Genomic DNA, 15485 nt, shown 5'->3' with positions numbered 1-15485 from the left:
AAACCATGATACATATTTTCATGACACTGTCCACATGCCATGCACCAGTCTCCATGTATCCGAATGTATTTACTCCTCACCACACAGATCCTGCAAGCTAGGCATTGCTATATCATTTTGCAGTAGAGCACACGGAGACACACAGAGGTTATGTAGGTTGCCTAAGGTGATATCACTATTAAGCGGTAAAGGTAGGTTTTGAACCCAGGTGTCCAGCAGCAAAGTCTAGGCTCTTACTATCACTCAAAAACTTTGTTTTAGCCAATTTGAATATGCTATCTTGAATATGCTGTAGATTAAATAGTTAAATGTTTCTTTGGTTATGCTTTACTATATTTGAGCATTCTTGGTATTGTATCAGGTCTCTGCTGTCTCTGATCACCAACAAGGTTATAGACTCTTTAAGGAGGAAACTGAGCCCCTTCCTCCCTTTCTTCTCTCTCCCTCAAATTCTCTCCCTATTCTTTCTCTCTCTCTCTGTCTCTCTCCCACCTTCCTGTTTGTCTTTTGTTCCTATGTTTTCTTTATCATGAAACATACAGCACAGTCCTACACACATATCAAATATTTGAGAAACACTTTGGTGAATTACATTCATTTGTCCAGTTAGTCAGTTTATCAAAAATCACACCATGCTTGGTCAGAGTTCTTCCCACAAATAGTGGGTGAATACCTACTTTGTTCCCATTACTATGCTAGGTCCCAAGGGACACATCAGCACATACAGCAGGCACATGGCTCTGCCCCGTGATGTTTATGTCAGAGTGGCATTCTACCCACACTATGCATTTGCTTAGCCCTGTATATTTTGCAGAGATCTTTCACATATTTATCTTAGTTGGTTCCACGGCAATGCTATGACTTAAATATCGTCACAGTTTAGAGATGATAAAACTGAGGTCCAGCAAGTTTAAATTACTACCCCAAGGTCATGCAGCTGTGTGTGCCACAACTGAAACTCAAACTCAGGTCTTCTAGACTTGTCTAAACCTTTTTGGATACCTCTTGCCCCATCAAAGTATCCTATTTGACCCTGCAGAATAGTTATTTTATTCCTTTGCCAGGAAATTCTTATTTCATTCTTCTTCCTGTCTCCTGATGGGTCAAATCAATGCTTATTCAGGAATTAAAAATCCTAGCACTTTGGGAGGCCAAGACAGGCAGATCACTTGAGGTCAGAAGTTTGAGATCAGCCTGGCTAATATGATGAAACCCTGTCTCTACTAAAAATACAAAAATTAGCCAGACGTGGTGGCACATGCTTGTAATAGCAGCTATTCCAGAGGCTGAGGCAGGAAAATCCCTTGAAACCAGGAGGTGGAGGTTGAAGTGAGCTGAGATCATGCCATTGCACTCCAGCCTGGGCGACAGAGTGAGATGCTGTCAAAAAAAAAAAAAAAACAAAACAAAATTACCCCACCACCGCCACCAAAAATGAACAATGCCAGTGGAGTAAAGCACCTCTAAAGCAGCACTCATTGCAAGGATTTCTTAGCTGAGTGGTTCCTATGTGGTGTCAATCATGAAAAAGAAGAACTGAACCAAATTCAGTATCTTTCTGAAAACTTGCAAAACCTGAGATGCTGGTCTGTTTAAAACAGGAAGTTATATAGTTACATTGTGTACTACCTTACTCATGTCTTAGATCTGATGCTATCTCTGGTTTCAAGAGTGGTGACACGTAAGCTGTCACTGGACATATCAAGGACTTCACTAACTTAGCAGGTGCCACTCATCTTCTTGTGCTTATCTGGGCAAGAACTTATTGAAATACAACAGAAGTTGTTTTCTTAGAAGAGATTCTCTGGTAGGTGTCGCTTTTCCAGGAAAAGGGAGGGGGAGCAAGGAGGGGTCCAGGTGGGTGGAAGTAATAACTTCCAACAGTGCTTTTGGATCTAGGAGGGAGGAGAAGGAAGGTACACAGCAACTTAGAGGCAGCATGGGGCCAGAATGGGAGAAAATATGGCTACATATCTCCATTTTCCTCTTGCTTTTTCTAATTTTCCCTTTCTATCTCCCACCCACACAATGATATGTTTGCCTGTTGCACTCACCCAAACTTGGCCCTTTATACCTCTTTAGTCAACATCTGTGCCCATGTTACCTTCCTTTACTTTCACAAATTCTCAACTATTGTGCATATGACTACTCCAAAGAGCTTACACTTAATAGCTTGTGTTTATTTATATTGATTTGTAAGAAACAGTCAGTGAAAATATAATTTATATGTGTGTGTGTGTGTGTGTGTGTGTGTGTGTGTGTGTGTGTATACAGTCCTCCCTCAGTATCTGTGAGGGATTTGTTCCAGGACCCCTGCTGATACCAAAATCCATAGATGCTCAAGTTCCTTATATAAAATGATATAGTATTTGCTAATAACCTATGAATATCCTCAGTACACTTTAAATTATACCTAGATTTCTCGTAATACCTCATACAATGCCTACACAGCGCTTCATTCATGTGGGCTCAACATAGCACTTGCTGCGTGACAAATTCGAGGCTTGGTTTTTGCAACTTTGTGGAGTTTTTTTTCCAGATCTTTTGGATCCATGATTGGTTGAATACGCAAATGTGGAACCCATAGATACGGAGGGTCATTATATACATATGTGTGTGTACATTAAGTATGTATGTGTGGAAATACATGTATTTGAGGTTTTCATTGAAAATCCACACTAAGTCAAGCTATTAGATGAATCAGTTGATTGATTTGGTATCTTTTTGTCTGGGTGAATGAGGTATCTCCCTTGGTGTCTGTGAGGGATTTGTTCCAGGGCCCCCTCAGGTATCAAAATCTATAGATGCCCAAGTTCTTTATACAAAATGGTGTAGTATTTGCTGATAACCTGTGAATGTCCTCCAGTACACTTTAAATCATACCGAGATTTCTCGTAATACCTAATACAATGCCTGCATAGCGCTTCATTCAAGTGCCTTAAAATACCAATGCTGGGAAATGTTGGCAACTGGAAAGAAGTCTGCATTCATTCATGATTTGAACTTTGAGAGGTTCTTCTTGTGTATTTCCAGGGAAGAAGCACACTGGTTTCTTCCTTCTGTTCCTTCACTGTTCTCAGAAAGTTCTTCCCTATGTGTGGGTGAATCTAGTTGCCCACAATGTCATCAAATCTCTAGAAGCTCTATGAGAGTCTACTTCCTCTTCCACAGGAAAAGCTATCATATCATAGACTTTTCTATCCTATATTGCCTTTAATTAAAACAAAACAAAACAAAACAAAACAAAAAACCCTTTGATCCAGACCAAAGGCATAAAAAAAAAAGAACTAAAATGAATCCAAAGACAATTATTTTCCTTTTTTAACTTTTATTTTAGGTTTGGGGGTACATGTGAAGGTTTATTATATAGGTAAAGTCATTCCATAGAGGTTTGTTGCACACATTATTTCATCACTCAAGTATTAAGCCTAGTAGCCAATAGCTGTTTTTCTGCTCCTTTCCCTCCTCCCACCCTCCACCCTCAAGTAGACCCTAGTGTTGGTTGTTCCCTTCTTTGTTTTCATGAGTTCTCATCATTTAGCTCCCACTTCTAAGTGAGAACATGTGGCATTTGGTTTTTTTGTTCCTGCATTAGTTTGCTAAGGATAATAGCTTCCAGCTCCATCCATGTTCCTGCGAAAGACATGATCTGGCTCCTTTTCATGGCTGCATAGCATTCCATGTGTATATATACCACATTTTCTTTATCCAGTCTGTCATTGATGGGTATTTAGGTTGATTTCATTCAAAGACTATTATTTTTCATACAAAACCTTCCAAGTTCTGCTAACTATGGCTGATGTTTGGGAACCATTACCATCCTACTTCATTCTATATTCTAAGTTGATACTGACCCTCTTAAAATTTGGTGGCTGAAACAGAACATAATATTTCAGATGTGTAGTCTGGAAGTGCAAAGCAGAGTAAAAATTATTCTACTCTATTCTTTCATACACTTAAGAGGAGTTTATTAAGCAGCTTTTGTTTGTCAGGCATCATGCTAGACACCAGGCCTGTACTGTCCACTGTTTTGGCTACTTGCTACATGTGGCTATTTAAGTTTAAATTAACTAAATAAAACGAAAAGTTCAGTTTCTCAATTGCACTAGCCACATTTCAAGTGCTCAATAGCTGCTAGTGTCTATCTTTTTTTTTTTTTTTTTTTTTTTTTTTTGAGACAGGGTTTCACTCTGTTTCCCAGACTGGAGTGCAGTGGCACAATCTCGTCTTACCTCAACCTCTGCCTTCTAGGCTCCAGAGATTCTCCTGCTTCAGCTCCCCAAGTAGCTGGGATTACAGGTGCGTGCCACTACTGCCCAGCTTTTTTGTTTGTTTGTTTTTGTTTTTAGTAGAGATAGGGTTTCACCATGTTGGCCAGGCTGGTCTTGAACTCCTGAGCTAAAATGATCCGTCCACCTTGACCTTCCAAAGTGTTGGGACTACAGGCGTAAGCCACCATGGCTGGCCAAGTGTCTGTCTTATTGGATAGCGCAGATAAACATTTCCACTAATACAGAAAAGATCTATTGGATCACTGCACAGATAACTAACTTTTCTGGCTACCCTAGGCTTTTTGAGGGAAGAAACGAAGGAGGGGAAGGAAGCAGGAGGGTTTAGAAGGGTAACAGCTTAATTGCATAGATGGGAGGCAAGCTGAATAGCTGGATGGGTAATTGGATAAAAACATGAAGGGATAGCTGGTGGAGAGGTGGATGCAGAGTCAGGTGGTACTTTTGATTTGTTCTGGGTGATATATTTGAGCTACCTCTTGCTGGTTCTGGGGGGCCTTGCTGGGAGTCACACATAATTCTGATTCTTATTTGCATGCTCTCTTCCCTCCCCAAAGTGGCTTTTCTCCAGGATGAATACCCATGACTTCTTCAACTCATCTTTATTGGGTAAGGTTGCCTCTTGACTGCATTTCAGTTGGTCATTGTTTGCATTAAATGAGCCCTGGACATATTTGGACCACTTTAGGATGCTGTGAAATGATCCTTACCACTATCTGCATATAACACTTTTATTAATTTAGATTAAACTAAGATTAAATTTAAGTAGATTTACATGCAGGAAGTTTCTTTATAAATACCATCACATGTTAACCTTATGGGAAACTAGAAATATATAGGATTTTTTTTTGGAATACTTGTATTCTACTTTTATTTTAGGTTTGGGGGTAAATGTGCAGGTTTGTTACACTGGTAAATTTCATGTTGATGCCCAGTGTGGGTAACCTGAAGTCTGTTAATAGAAAACTGTTTAAATTCTACACAGTGGAATACCATCTCGCTGTTAGAAAGAATGAGGCAGTTCTACAAGTATTGATATAGAAAGATTTCCAAGATGTAAAGTGTAAAATGTCACAGAAAACCTGATATTTCTTGTTCTGATTTATGTATCAAAAAGCCACTTATAATTATGGGTATAAATACATAAACAAATATCAAGAGGACTCAACAACAACTCTCTTCTGAGGAGGAGAGGAAATTGAGAAGGGAGAGAATAAAGGAGACTTTACATTTGTCAAATATAAAATAAGATCAAAATTTGAAGTTGTAGGAGTTTATTGTGCACACAGAAGAACAGTTCGAGAGCCAGGAGACATAGGTCTGAAAGTTCAGGGATTCTGCTTAGAGTACTTACCACAGTTTATAAAGCATAAAGGAGGAAGCATTTTCCCCCCTGGGTTCGAAAGTTTTGGGGGAACAGGTGGTATTTGGTTACATGAATAAGTTCTTTAGTAGTGCTTTCTGAGATTTTGGTGGACCCATCATCTGAGCGGTGTGTACACTGTACCCAATGTGTAGTCTTTTATCCCTCACCCTCTCCCATCCTTGCCCCTGAGTCCCCAAAGTCCATTCTATCTTTCTTATGCCTTTGCATTCTCACAGCTTAGCTCTCACTTGTGAGAGACAACGTACAATGTTTGTTTTCCATTCCTGAGTTACTTCACTTAGAATAATGATCTCTAATTCCATCCAGGTTGCTGCCAATGCCATAATTTTGGTCCTTTTTATGGCTGAGTAGTATACCATGGTGTTGCTATAAACGTGTGTGCAACTATCTTGCTCATATAATGACTTATTTTCCTCTGGATAGATACCCAGAAGTAGGATTGCTGGATCCAATGGTAGACTGACTTTTAATTCTTTAAGGAATCGCCACACTGTTTTCCGTAGGGGTTGTACTAGTTTACATTCCCATTGACGGTGTAGAGTGCTCTCTTTTCACCACATCTGTGCCAACATCTATTATTTTTTTTTATTATAGCCATTCTTGCAAAAGTATGATGGTATCACATTGTGGTTTTGATTTGCAGTTCTCCGATAATTAGTGATGTTGAGCATTTTTTCATATATATGTTGGCCATTTGCATATCTTCTTTTGAGAATTGTCTATTCGTGTCCTTAGCCCACTTTTTGATGGGATTGTTTGTTTTTTTGTTGCTGATTTGTTTGAGTTACTTGTAGATTCTGGATATTGAGCCCTTATCAGATGCACAGATTGCAAAGATTTTCTCCCACTCTGTGGGTTGTCTGTTTACTGATTATTTCTTTTGCTGTGCAGAAGCTTTTTAGTTTAATTGAGTCCCATCTATTTATCTTTGTTTTTGTTGTATTCACTTTTGGGTTCTTGGTCATGAACTCTTTGCCTAAGCCAATGTCTAGAAGAGTTCTTCCAACGTTATCTTCTAGAATTTTTATGATTTCAGGTCTTAGATTTAAATCTTTAATCTATCTTGAGTTGATTTTTGTCTAAGGTGAGAGATGAGGATCCAGTTTCAATCTTCTACATGTGGCTTGCCAATTATCCCAGCACCATTTGTTGAATAGGGCATCTTTTCCCCAATCTATGTTTTTGCATGCTTTGTTGAAGCAAACAAACTGTTAAGGCCAACTGTTGCTCAGTTTGCCTTAAGTATTTAGCTTTATTTTTGGGTTCTCTATTCTGTTACATTGGTCTATATACCTGTTTTTATACCAGTACCATGCTGTTTGGGTGACTATGGCCTTATATTAATAGTATAGTTTGAAGCTGGGTAACATGATGCCTCCAGATTTGTTCTTTTTGCTGTCTTGCTTTGGCTATGTCGGCTCTTTATTGGTTCCATGTGAATTTTAGGAGCTTTTTTCTAGTTCTGTGAAGAATAACGGTGGTATTGAGATGGGAATTGCATTGAATTTGTAGATTGCTTTTGGCAGTATGGTCATTTTCACAATATTGATTCTACCCATCCATGAGCATGGGATGTGTTTCCATTGTTTGTGTCATCTATGATTTCTTTCAGCAGTGTTTTGCAGTTTTCCCTGTAGAGGTCTTTCAGTATTTTGACCTTTTTTTGTGAGTTGCTGTTATGCATTAACAATGGTGCTGAAGCAAGAATATTTAAAGCTGATTTGTCTATAGCTGATTTAATTTAGTTTAATTTCACTGGATTGTGCTGACTATGACCTAAAGCTTATATGTTGTGTTTTATTTATTATTACAGTTAGCTTTTTTAGGGAAATCAGGATGACTTCAGTCTTGGCTATGTGGCTACGGGTGGTTGGCCTTGGGGAGTTTGGGCTATAATCCCAAAAGACACAATCCTGAATTCCATAACCCTAAATGTTGAAATCCAAAAAGATCAGAATCCCTAAAATTTTAAATCCCAAAACCACAATCCCAAAAGATTAAAATCCTGAAAATATAACTCTGAAAACAGTAATTTAAAAGACATTTATTTATATTCCTAAAGGAGAATTTGTTTTGAAAATCTCATAAAAAAACAACAGAACACTTCACAACAGGGAATAATGTCATATATATTTTTGCAAGCATAAACAGGTATACTAACAACAGTCATACGGGTATAACAGTTATAAGCAGGTGAATTATATTCATAAATAAATAGGTCAAAAATCACAATGTACAAATGCATATAACTATAGTTGGTAATTCTGTGCACCCAGTTTTACAAACTGTGGTCATCTGAAATACTGTGACGGTCATGCTAAGTCTCTGGATGAGATCAATCAAGAACCACGATGAGTCACCACCACATTTGCCAGAAACAAGATCTTGAGAAATTGTATCTTTCACAATCACAGAGGTACAAAAATGATATGTTTATTTATCAAGGAGGTTTTGACATTTGTTTATACACACACAATGCTTACACACAAAGTTGTAGTGGTAATGTACCTTCAGGAGTCAAATTTGCAAAAAAACAAAATCCATAAAACATATTAGAACTCTCTAAATGTCTTTACACAGTTTACACGTCCGCTACTAAAAGTGATGCAGAGATTAAATGCATAGCATAGTGAATTGGCACTAGGGGTGAAGGGCAGAAGTGATTCATAATTGAGTAACTTGGCAAGGGAGATTTCTTGTATTTTTTTCCCTGTGTTTTCACTTCTATATTCTTCAAAATACTTGCTGCACTTGTGTTTGCAGAGTCGTTGTGGTCTACACATTGCGTTAAGTATATGCTGTCCATTTAAAAGTATCCTTATTGCTCGGCTGTTGCAATTAAGGGATTGGTGTTTTTGTAGCACCAATAATAATTCACTTTAAAATTTTTATTTCACCATTAAGTAACCTCACACACTTAGCTTATCACAGGCTTTTTTTTTTTTTTTTTCTGGGAAAAAGTTGCCCAATCTCTTCCACTGAGAGTAAAGGAGGAGTACTGGAATATTGTGATGCTCATTAGACACTTAAGATGAAATTTTGAGTAGGAGTTTGGGTCAGGGCTTAAGACATCAATCTGAGAAACCTTAACATGTATTAGTATTGAAAACCATAATGGCATATCATTCCAGTAAGAAGAAATGATACTCAGCTTCCTCAATACCAAATTTATGTTAGTCTAGGTTCTCCAGAGACAGAGCCAATAGGATATGTTTATAGATACATGAGATGGGGTTTATTAGGATAATTGGCTCACGATTATGGTGGCTAAGAAGTCCCACAACAGATCATCTGCAAGCTGGAGATCCAGGAATACTGGTATTGTGGCTCAGTGTAAGACTGAAGGCCTCAGAAACAGAGAAGCCAGTGTTATAACTCTCAGTCCTACGCTGAAAGCCACTGAGTAGGAGAAGGGGGTGGTTGCATAGTTCAAAGGTCCAGGTCTAGATGTTTAATCTCAATTCAGATTTGCAACATTCATTAAAATTTAAAATTAGTGAATGTAAATCTATGCGTTTTGACATGGAAAGGTATGCATTACTTATTGCAGAATAAAATAGAAACTGCCTTGAAATATGTATATCAAGGCAACCTCCATTTTTACTGTGTATATATATTTTAATATGCTATATTATGTATACAGTTTAGCATTTCAAGAGTCAGTGTTGCTGGATTAGACCATAGTGATTTGTTAGGGAGAACCTGGCCAGGTAAGAATGGAGAGGCGGAGGCTCCTCTGACCCCAGGAAATGTGAGAAGAGACAGTGGTTATGAAAGAAAGCAGTCACCCTGTGGCTCCCTACATTCCCCATCAGAACTCGGGGGCATGGAGGGCTCTCTGCTAAGTTAGCGACCCCCAAGGAATGTCTCTGTGCAGGGCACTTCCTCATTAGATGGGATGGCCAATGTGGTTAAGTTGGTGGTCAAGTAGAAAAAAATGATCTAGTTTATACTCTTGAGAGTTCCGTGGTTTGTTCATGGGATGGGCAGGGAGTCAAGGAGCAGCAGCGTTGGCTTGGTGCCTACCAGTGTAGGAAAAGGTACATAGCCTGGGCCAGGGCCCTGGTGGGATGTAGTGGTAACAGAGAGGTCTCTCCATTCCAGCCCAAGGAAGACTGACAGTGAATACCTCATGAGTCCACTAGCTACAACCCATCACAGCAGATTCCAGAAAATGGCTCAGGGTTGGGACCAGGTCATCCCCACTCATCAGACACCAGCCATATAAATCAAGGACCAACAGCAAACAGGGGCATCCCCTTCCCACTCTGCCCCATGTCTCAAGTTGTACTGGCCCTTCCTCCAGATCTCTGCCACTATCTTAGAAAGGACCACTGGTAAAAGAAACTGAAATTATAAGCTGACAGCATAAAGAGGATGAATAAAACCTAAAATCATGGTTCAAATGAATGAATCAAGAGAAGTTTAAACCACTTTGGACTAAAATGTGTGAATCCTTTTCCCTGCTGCCCAGCAGATGAGAAGTTGGTAACAGACCAAAATAGTTTGGAGACTAAAGAATCCTTGCACATTTCACTGCTGAGTTGTATTGTGAGTAATTTTAGTTGACCTCACTTTTGTAAATCTTGCACATATGCATGCATAGCTGTTAACAGAAATGTTAACAGTGGTAAAGCTACATGAGGAGACTGGGGTGATTTTTATTTTTGCTTTTGTGCTCTTCTTTTTTGTTGTTCTTATTTATTCTTACCCTATCATTTTCCAAACTGCAAAAGGTCATTTTGAAAGCCTAATTCAAACCTCTTGACTATTTTGTATATAAATATTCATCTTGATTAAGACTGGGTAGACAGATGAAAACCATATCAGGTTTTTTATTTTTTTATTTTCCAGACTCGGTCTCATTCTGCTACCCATGCTGGAATACAGTGGCACAATCACAGCTCACTGCAGCTTCGACCTTCTGGGCTCAAGCGATTCTCCCACCTCAGCCTCCCAAGTAGTAGGGACCACAGGCATGTGCCACCATGCCTGGCTAATTTTTCTTTTTCCTTTTTGTAGAGACAGGGTCTCACTGTATTGTTGAGGCTGGTCTTGAATTCCTGGGCTCAAGCAAGCCTCCCACCTTGACCTCCCCAAGTACTGGGATTACAGGCATGAGCCAAGGTGCCCTGCCCATACGAGATTTTCTCTCTCTGACCCCATGCAGCTAGTAATCAAGGACTTGGCTGCTGACGCTGGGGAACCTGCATGCTTTCTTGAGTTTTGAACTTTAGTGCTAAAAGCTCATAGGCAGCCCTGAAGCCCAAACAAAAAGGTTCTATGATTTATCATCCTGATCATGTTAATTTTACAGAAATAACAAATGAGTTTAAGACTCAAATTGAGCAAAACTTAAGAGATTTTTTTAAAAGTTTGACTTGTTTTTATATCACTCTTGGAGAAAAGGAAAATAAATAGAAATAATTAATAGTGAGTACAGGCTGCTATACCTTTGTTCTCCAGAATAAGCAGCCCTGTTGCCTTCTTGCTTTAGATGCTGAAGTTTAGAAGGACACTGTCTGTGACTATAAATGTGTAACTGACAAAACGTGTATTTTTTTTCTCAGCTGCTATGGATTGGGTTGTGCTATTAGGAATAAGAATGCTGATCGTAGCACACACAAACCATTTGTTCCTCAAGTCCATTTTCCTCCTCAAAAGCCTGGAATGTATCATTGATCAGTGGGAGATGTACCTGAACAGACCCATGAAAAGACAGCAACAAGTTCCACCCAAGGGACCCTAATTTCACTTGAAATGGCTTCTGATAATCTTTCTTTCATTCCTGCTTCCTACCAGTTTTACAGCTTTTTCCAGTTTCAAATGTGAACTCACATATACTCTCTCATTTATCCTCATGACAACCCCAGTGATCCAATGGTCCTCACTTTGGGCATAAGTAAGGGAGGCTCTGCATTAAGGACTTGTGCAAGGCATCCAGCTGAGGGGTGCTAGGACTGGCTCCATTTCCATCTCGACTCTCACTGACTTTGACTACACAGAACCCCAACGTGTGGGGCCTCAGTATTCCATCAATCATTTTATTAAGAAGCAAAAACAATTCATGGCATTGGCCCCAGTTATTAAGCATTTCTCAGATTTACCTTGAGAAACTTCCATCATCCTGTATATTCACATCTTCACCCTTGTCCTTCCCTCCTACAAAGGAGAAAGTCAGTTGAATGCCCTCCGAGGAACCAGTGCGTGGCTTAACTGTCTTTCCACGACTCCCACCTTTTCAGCTTTCTATTTTCCTCCTTCTCCACTTAAGTCTTTAATTTCAAGAAAAGCAGGCACTGGCCTCAGGGCCCCTGGCATAAGAAATATTGAATCTAATAAGAAATACCTTTAATTCACCCCTCCTGCTCACCCCTTTGTAATGGAGAAGTTCCTAGGGGTTTGCTTTGGGTACAAGACCAGCCTAACTCAGCATCACAAGTAGCTGGAAAAGGAAAGTAACCTAAATGAATGCTGCTTATAATTGTAATAGTTAATTACTGTGATTGTACATGTGCAACAGATAAAAGATGTATTTTTGTCATAGCTGCTATGGAGTGGATTATGCCATTAGGAATAAGAATGCTGTTAATAGCACATGAACCAGTTGTTCCTCAAGTCCATAGCAAAATTTTCAAAAGTTAAATTTAAAAATTGCTACATTTGAATCTAGTGACAGGAGAAATGGACATAGAGACTGAAGATCCAGCCCAAATTTTATATTTACTTGTTAGATAATTTTGGACACATTTCTACATTTCTTCAATAGTCCATTTCCCCATTAACTATAATGAAGGGTACACCATTATGGGGCCCGAGAGAAGCATAGTTACTAGTTATTATAATAATCATTGTTATTATTATTATATATATTTTGCTTTTAAGTGGATAAGGATTTTGAAAGTCATATATAAACTGTAAACCGTAAAATGCAAAATGCCACAAGAGACAGTAGTAATAATAATTATTATGTTATTATCTTTATCCAGCCTGTGTTTTCCTGTTTTGTATTTCTTCCTTTAAATGCTTTCAGCAATCAGTATCCCCATTCTTCACCACCATCCCACATTTCTTTTCCCATCCTGGATCATGCTGCCTTTGAAAGCTTCAGCTCTTTCTTCCTGAACCCCCTCCTGGCACCTCTGCTATGCTTTTTGAAATTCATGTTAAAGAATCCCCAGGCTGCGATCACATGTAGCATCTTTGCTGAGTACATGCATAAATCAACTGCTGTGTTTTACAAAGGGTGATGATGCTTAATTGTGGGATTGTATTTTTCTTCTTTGATCACAGGGAGAAGCGAAATGGCGACCTCACTAGATACGGTTGAGACCTTCGGTACCACGCCCTTCTACTATGAATTGGGTGAGCTCTGCAGAAAGGGCGATATCACAGCACTGATTGCCAAGTTCCTGCCCCCACTGTACTCCCTGGTGTTCATCGTGGGCCTCTTGGGCAATGTGTTGGTGGTGGTGATCCTCATAAAATACAGGAGGCTCCGAATTATGACCAATATCTACCTGCTCAACCTGGCCATTTCTGACCTGCTTTTCCTCTTCACCCTTCCATTCTGGATCCACTATGTCATGTGGAGTGACTGGGTTTTTGGCCATGGCATGTGTAAGGTCATCTCGGGGTTTTATTTCACGGGCTTATATGGCGAGATCTTTTTCATCATCCTGCTGACGATTGACAGGTACCTGGCCATTGTCCACGCCGTGTTTGCCCTTCGAGCCCGCACTGTCACTTTTGGTGTCATCACCAGCATCGTCACTTGGGGCCTGGCAGTGCTAGCAGCTCTCCCTGAATTTATCTTCCAAGAGACCGAAAATGTTCTTCAAGAGTCTTATTGCAACCCTGTGTACCCTGAGGATGAAGCACAAAGCTGGAAGCATTTCTATGCTCTGAGAATAAACATCTTGGTTCTCGCTCTCCCTCTGCTCGTTATGGCCATCTGCTACACAGGAATCATCAAAACACTGCTGAAGTGCCCCAATAAAAAAAAGTACAAGGCCATCCGACTCATTTTTGTCATCATGGTGGTGTTTTTCATTTTCTGGACACCCTACAACCTGGCTCTCCTTCTCTATACCTTTCAAGCCACCTTGTTTGGATATGACTGTAAGCAGAGCAAGGATCTGGACCTAGCCCTACTGGTGACGCAGGTGATCGCCTACTCCCACTGCTGCGTTAACCCGGTAATCTACGCCTTCGTTGGAGAGAGGTTCCGGAAGTACCTGCACCACTTCTTCCACAGGCATGTGCTCGTGTACTTGAGCAAATACATCCCATTCCTTCCTAGTGAGAAGTTGGAGAGAACCAGCTCTGTCTCTCCATCCACAGCAGAGCCGGAGCTCTCTATTGTGTTTTAGGTCAGATGCAGAAAATTGCGTAAAGAGGAAGGACTGAGCACATGAAGCAAACACATTAAGCCTTCCACACTCACCACTTGAACACTCCTTCGAACTTCCAGCGCAACACTGAAGCTCTTGAACACACTGAAATATACACACGGCAGTAGCAGCAGATGCATGCATCCCAAGCAGTGTACTCATCATCAACCCTAAAAAGCAGAGTTTTGCTTCTCAAAGAGTTACATACATTTTAACGCACCCAAATGTTGTTACTATATGCCTCTACAAAAAGGTAAAATTTTTTATATTTTATACCTTAACTTCAGCCAGCTATTGATATAAATAAAACATTTTCACACAATACAACCAGTTAACAATTTTATTTTCTAATGTGCCTAATTCTTTCCCTGCTTGATGAAAGGCTTGTTTTATTCAGTATGAATAAATAATCTTAAGCAACATAACAGCATGCTATTCCCGTTCTAAATATTCTTAATAGTTTATTGATATCCTGTTCACACTGAATGACAGCATTTTCCATGGGTGACTCACAGAGCCCTGAGAGGTGTGTACCGTCCTCTTAATGCCCATCTTACATGGCAGAGGAGGCCAGGGGCCTCCTGTACATATGAAGTAGCCCAGGTATGGGGCAGGAAGGTGTTGGGCTTACAGAGACTCTCTGCACCTCTAGCTCAGTGGCTCTCAAACTTGTCGTCAGAAGCACCTGGAAGGTGTATGACAATGTGGATGGCTGGGGACCACCCCAGAGTTTATGATTTAGCAGATCTGGAATGAGACCCGAGAATGTGCCCAGCATCATTAGCAAGTTTTCAGGCGGTGCTGATGATGCTGGTCCTGAAACCACACTTTTAGAACAACTGCTCTGGCTAAAATGTCTGGACATTCCAGAGTTATCCTTGAAATTGCAGATTTTGGCGTCAGAGGGAAATGTAAAATACTCTTGTGATCTAGGCACTGCCAAGAACAATCACCACTGAGGACAGCATATGTATGATGTCAGTTCATCATAAACCAGTTGGTTTAGTGGGACTTTCTAGTCCATCATTTTTATTCAGTTGAGCTTTTCTTGAGAGCTTGGGCCTACCATGGCCCTAGAAGCTATGGTGGATACAAAAATGAATAAGACTTTGTGTGAGCTGCATCCTAAGCTGGAAAACATGCAACTTATGATGTAAAAGTATCAAAAAAAAAAAAAGAGTAGGAACAGCCCAGGTCTCCATTCCCTTTGCCTTTCCCTAGTTATGGCTTCTAGGGGAAGTAAGTTCTAAGAGGCTGATTAATTTCTGCCTCTCAGTAGAGATCATATATGACTGTGCAATGTGAACCCTGCTAGCTGTCCATCCAACAGCTGTCCGTTAGGTGATCTGGACAGCATGCACAAACACTGCTTCAGGTTAAGCGAAAGATGCAAAAATGTGTAAGACAAGCACAATC

The 15485-nt window shown here is 40.0% G+C and overlaps 1 protein-coding gene across 4 annotated transcripts; it reads left to right on the top strand.

Annotated features, from left to right (window-relative positions):
* Positions 1-1641: 1641 nt before the first annotated feature.
* CCR3 (C-C motif chemokine receptor 3) lies at positions 1642-15252 on the top strand. 4 transcript variants are annotated; one of them, XM_017521818.2, is made up of 4 exons: positions 1642-1807; positions 4252-4299; positions 4847-4898; positions 12970-15252. In XM_017521818.2, the coding sequence occupies exons 3-4, from the start codon at positions 4862-4864 to the stop codon at positions 14046-14048; spliced, it is 1116 nt and encodes a 371-aa protein (XP_017377307.1). In that variant the 5' UTR covers positions 1642-1807; positions 4252-4299; positions 4847-4861; the 3' UTR covers positions 14049-15252. The 4 variants fall into 4 exon arrangements, with proteins under 4 accessions (XP_017377307.1, XP_017377297.1, XP_017377316.1 ...); XM_017521808.2 differs by lacking the exon at positions 4252-4299 and having other exon boundaries at positions 1643-1807; XM_017521833.2 differs by lacking the exons at positions 1642-1807; positions 4252-4299; positions 4847-4898 and adding exons at positions 11842-12282; position 12473.
* Positions 15253-15485: the final 233 nt, after the last annotated feature.

Source organism: Cebus imitator, unplaced genomic scaffold (assembly GCF_001604975.1).
Source record: "Cebus imitator isolate Cc_AM_T3 unplaced genomic scaffold, Cebus_imitator-1.0 Scaffold0, whole genome shotgun sequence".
NCBI classification, from domain to species: Eukaryota; Metazoa; Chordata; class Mammalia; order Primates; family Cebidae; genus Cebus; species Cebus imitator.
The sequence above is the reverse complement of the archived record's forward strand: the minus strand, read 5'-3'. Positions and strand labels throughout refer to the sequence as shown.